Source organism: Vicia villosa, unplaced genomic scaffold, assembly GCF_029867415.1.
Source record: "Vicia villosa cultivar HV-30 ecotype Madison, WI unplaced genomic scaffold, Vvil1.0 ctg.001128F_1_1_3, whole genome shotgun sequence".
In the NCBI taxonomy this organism is placed as follows: Eukaryota; Viridiplantae; Streptophyta; class Magnoliopsida; order Fabales; family Fabaceae; genus Vicia; species Vicia villosa.
The window spans coordinates 234606-237561 of NW_026705495.1; the positions used below are offsets into that span (position 1 = coordinate 234606).

The 2956-nt window shown below is 29.9% G+C and overlaps 1 protein-coding gene across 1 annotated transcript; it reads right to left on the minus strand.

Moving 5' to 3' along the window:
- LOC131633482 (alpha carbonic anhydrase 7-like) lies at positions 1–1761 on the minus strand. The gene is made up of 7 exons (XM_058904193.1): positions 1606–1761; positions 1298–1515; positions 1109–1215; positions 922–1024; positions 652–819; positions 509–562; positions 1–366 (listed from the first exon to the last, which is right to left on the minus strand). Exons 1-7 carry the CDS (start codon positions 1694–1696, stop codon positions 286–288), a joined length of 822 nt encoding a protein of 273 aa, XP_058760176.1. The 5' UTR covers positions 1697–1761; the 3' UTR covers positions 1–285.
- Between the last annotated feature and the right edge of the window lie 1195 nt (positions 1762–2956).

A 2956-nucleotide genomic window follows, 5' to 3' on the forward strand; every position in this document is an offset into this window, starting at 1 on the left:
ATTCATAAAATAATATAACAAATTACCTGTATAATAGGTAACCTTTCTTAAATTTAGTACAATTTTAAGATGAATTGGACCATATAGACCAAAATATTATTGTTCCATACTAAAAGTCGCCTTATTAATTATATAAAACTTAAGATTATTTTATTTATTTAAAATAGTGACTTGAGAGATCGCAAGTTATTCTTACCTATAGCGTATCACATAATAAATTTGTCTTGAATTATACGGTAAGTTTATTATCAAGTGGCATAATAGTCTTTGTCGATTTCTTCTTCTTCATATTTTTGGTCCACATTTATTCAGCTGCACTAACCGGCCATTTAGTGGTTGCAATGGTCTTGCATTTGAGTTTGATTCCTGCCAAATAAAAGTATATTATATTTTATTAAATATATACATGATAATAACAATAAATAATCTCATACTAATGTTATCTCTAAAAATTTAAGACGATCAGTTAAAAATAAAAAATTAATCTAAATATTTTAAACTAACTTACATCATGAACTGCATTTCGAAGCAAATCGATTTGCTCCTTTGAAACAGATTTCACCTGATAAATATATCAAATTAATTATAAAGCTAATAAATATGCTAAAATAATTAAAATAGTTTATTTAACAAATTAAAATAATTAGTAACCTCTTTAACAATTGTCCAAGTAACATTTTCAGAGCATGGTGGAGTGGTCAACGAGCCAATGTATCTATAATACTGCCTTCTGTCAAATGTAATCAGGTTGGGATCAATTTTACCTACTTCCCTTTCCGCCCCATTACTTTTAGAAATTGCCTCCAAGTCCTTTTTCAACTATAGTTTTAAATTTTTTTGATTAAGTAAAGTCACATATATATTAATTTAAATTAACTCAATTATCAAGAAAAATTGTAAATTATTATTTAATTAATATACCAATGACAAGAAAGGATCTGGTGTTCCAATCTTGTATAATATTCCAATCACTGCTATTTTTTCTGATGGAGTTTGGTGTACCAAATGTAACTCTAGATCAAACCTGCAAGGCAATTAATTATTAAATATTTATTTAATCAACTATCCAATTTAATTAAATGTAAACATTAAGAAAAATATTATGTACCTTTTGCCATCTATGGTGTGTTCAGAAGGAGAGTGCCAATGGAGTTGTTTAAGCACATATAGAGTTCCATTGATTTGTAGATAGTTTGAATTCGATTTAAATTTCAACTATTTATAACAGAATTATTAGAAAAAGATATTTTAGATAATTTATTTTAAATTTATAATAAGATAATTTTGATTTACTCACTTCGATATCATGACCTCTATTTTTAAGAGTTGCATTAGAGGGCTTGTAGTTGATTTGAAGTGTTCCTAAATTGGATACAATTTGAACACTTTTATTTGATATATTAATTGGTGATTGCTTTGTTCCATTCTTGCACATGAACCATTCTGGTTTAATGTTCCCCCAATTTTGTGGTCCTTTATCACTCTTTTCATCATAATTAAACTCACTCTCATCCTCTGCATGCACCATAAGTTAAAAGTAAATTAAATATTAAAAAAGTTTAAGAAATAATAAAAGTAAGCGCACAAAAAAAAATTCATTATTACCAACTTCTTGAGACATTGCTGGGCATGAAGATAGCAAAACAAATGCCATTACTAAACTGGAAATCAGAACAATTGAAGTAAGCTTTGCCATCTTAGTATGCAAGGTGTTTGATCAAAGTTGTGTATGCAGTTGTTTCAACAAAGACAGAGATAGTAACTATATTTATAGACAGCTTAGCTATAAGTCTTAAGAGTTGTAATATGAAACTAGTGGATACTCGTGGGTACGAACCCGTACTGATGTGTTACACGTATTTGTTTTTAATTATATTGTATTATCTTAAAAATTATTATAACTTAAATTAAAAATAATTTTAAAATAAAAATATTAGTAACATAAATAATTAACAAACAACACATCTTTCTCGTGTTTGGATTCACATTATTTTAAATATATTTACTTTTATTTTCTTTAATTGTACAAAATAATGTGTTAGACGACGACAACGTATCTAGAGGGGGATGCATAGATCACCACTATAAAAACACACGAATTAAAATTCCGGTATTTGAAAATTAGTACGCGTGGAAGATATTCTTATAGATCGAGTGAATCGTCTATACGAACCAAACTATTGGAAGTCGAATATGCAATTACCTAATGGAATGGTTAATCACAATAAGGTGGATTTTGATACGCTCAATCAAGTGCCAATCAATTACTCGTTTAGACTAAGTTGCAGCAATGCTATTTCCATTACTAATAAATGAAAAACAATAGGTTGCACAGTTTATTGAACACTTGGTGTGCGAACGAGTTTTCAGAATTTTTCGATTGAGTTGTGTTGATACTAAAGCCACTTATAATCAAAATGATTACAAGCTGATAAATTGCGTAATTAAATTAAATCAAGTAAAAAGATAAGAGATAGAGAAACGATGACTTGTTTAGGCAGTTCCCCATGTCGTCCTCGCGTGTGGGTACGTCTGCCCCTAATTCCAAATATCGGAATTAGGATAGTTTCTTTCTAAGCAAAAAGTTGATTATAAGAGAAGTGTTCCAAGAGCAACCTACAAACGCAACCGTTTGATGTTGATTCAACCCTTCCCTTCTTTTGATCTTGAGCAAGACCAAGACACAACAGCTACCAATTAACTAGTCAACTATTGCTACTCCTCTGAGTTATTTATCTCCAAAGATTTCACACACGATCAATTGTACCTGTTGCAACACAAGAATCCCAATTCAATCCGCTGTTCTCGCACTACTCCTTTATGTTATGTATCTCCAAAGATTTCACTAGGTTGAGATTCCTAATTGGACCGTCTTGCAAGAAAACTCCAAAATCTACCAAAGATCTTAGAGGACAAACCTGTACTTTTCCAAATGAAGCCTCCATGATTCTCAACT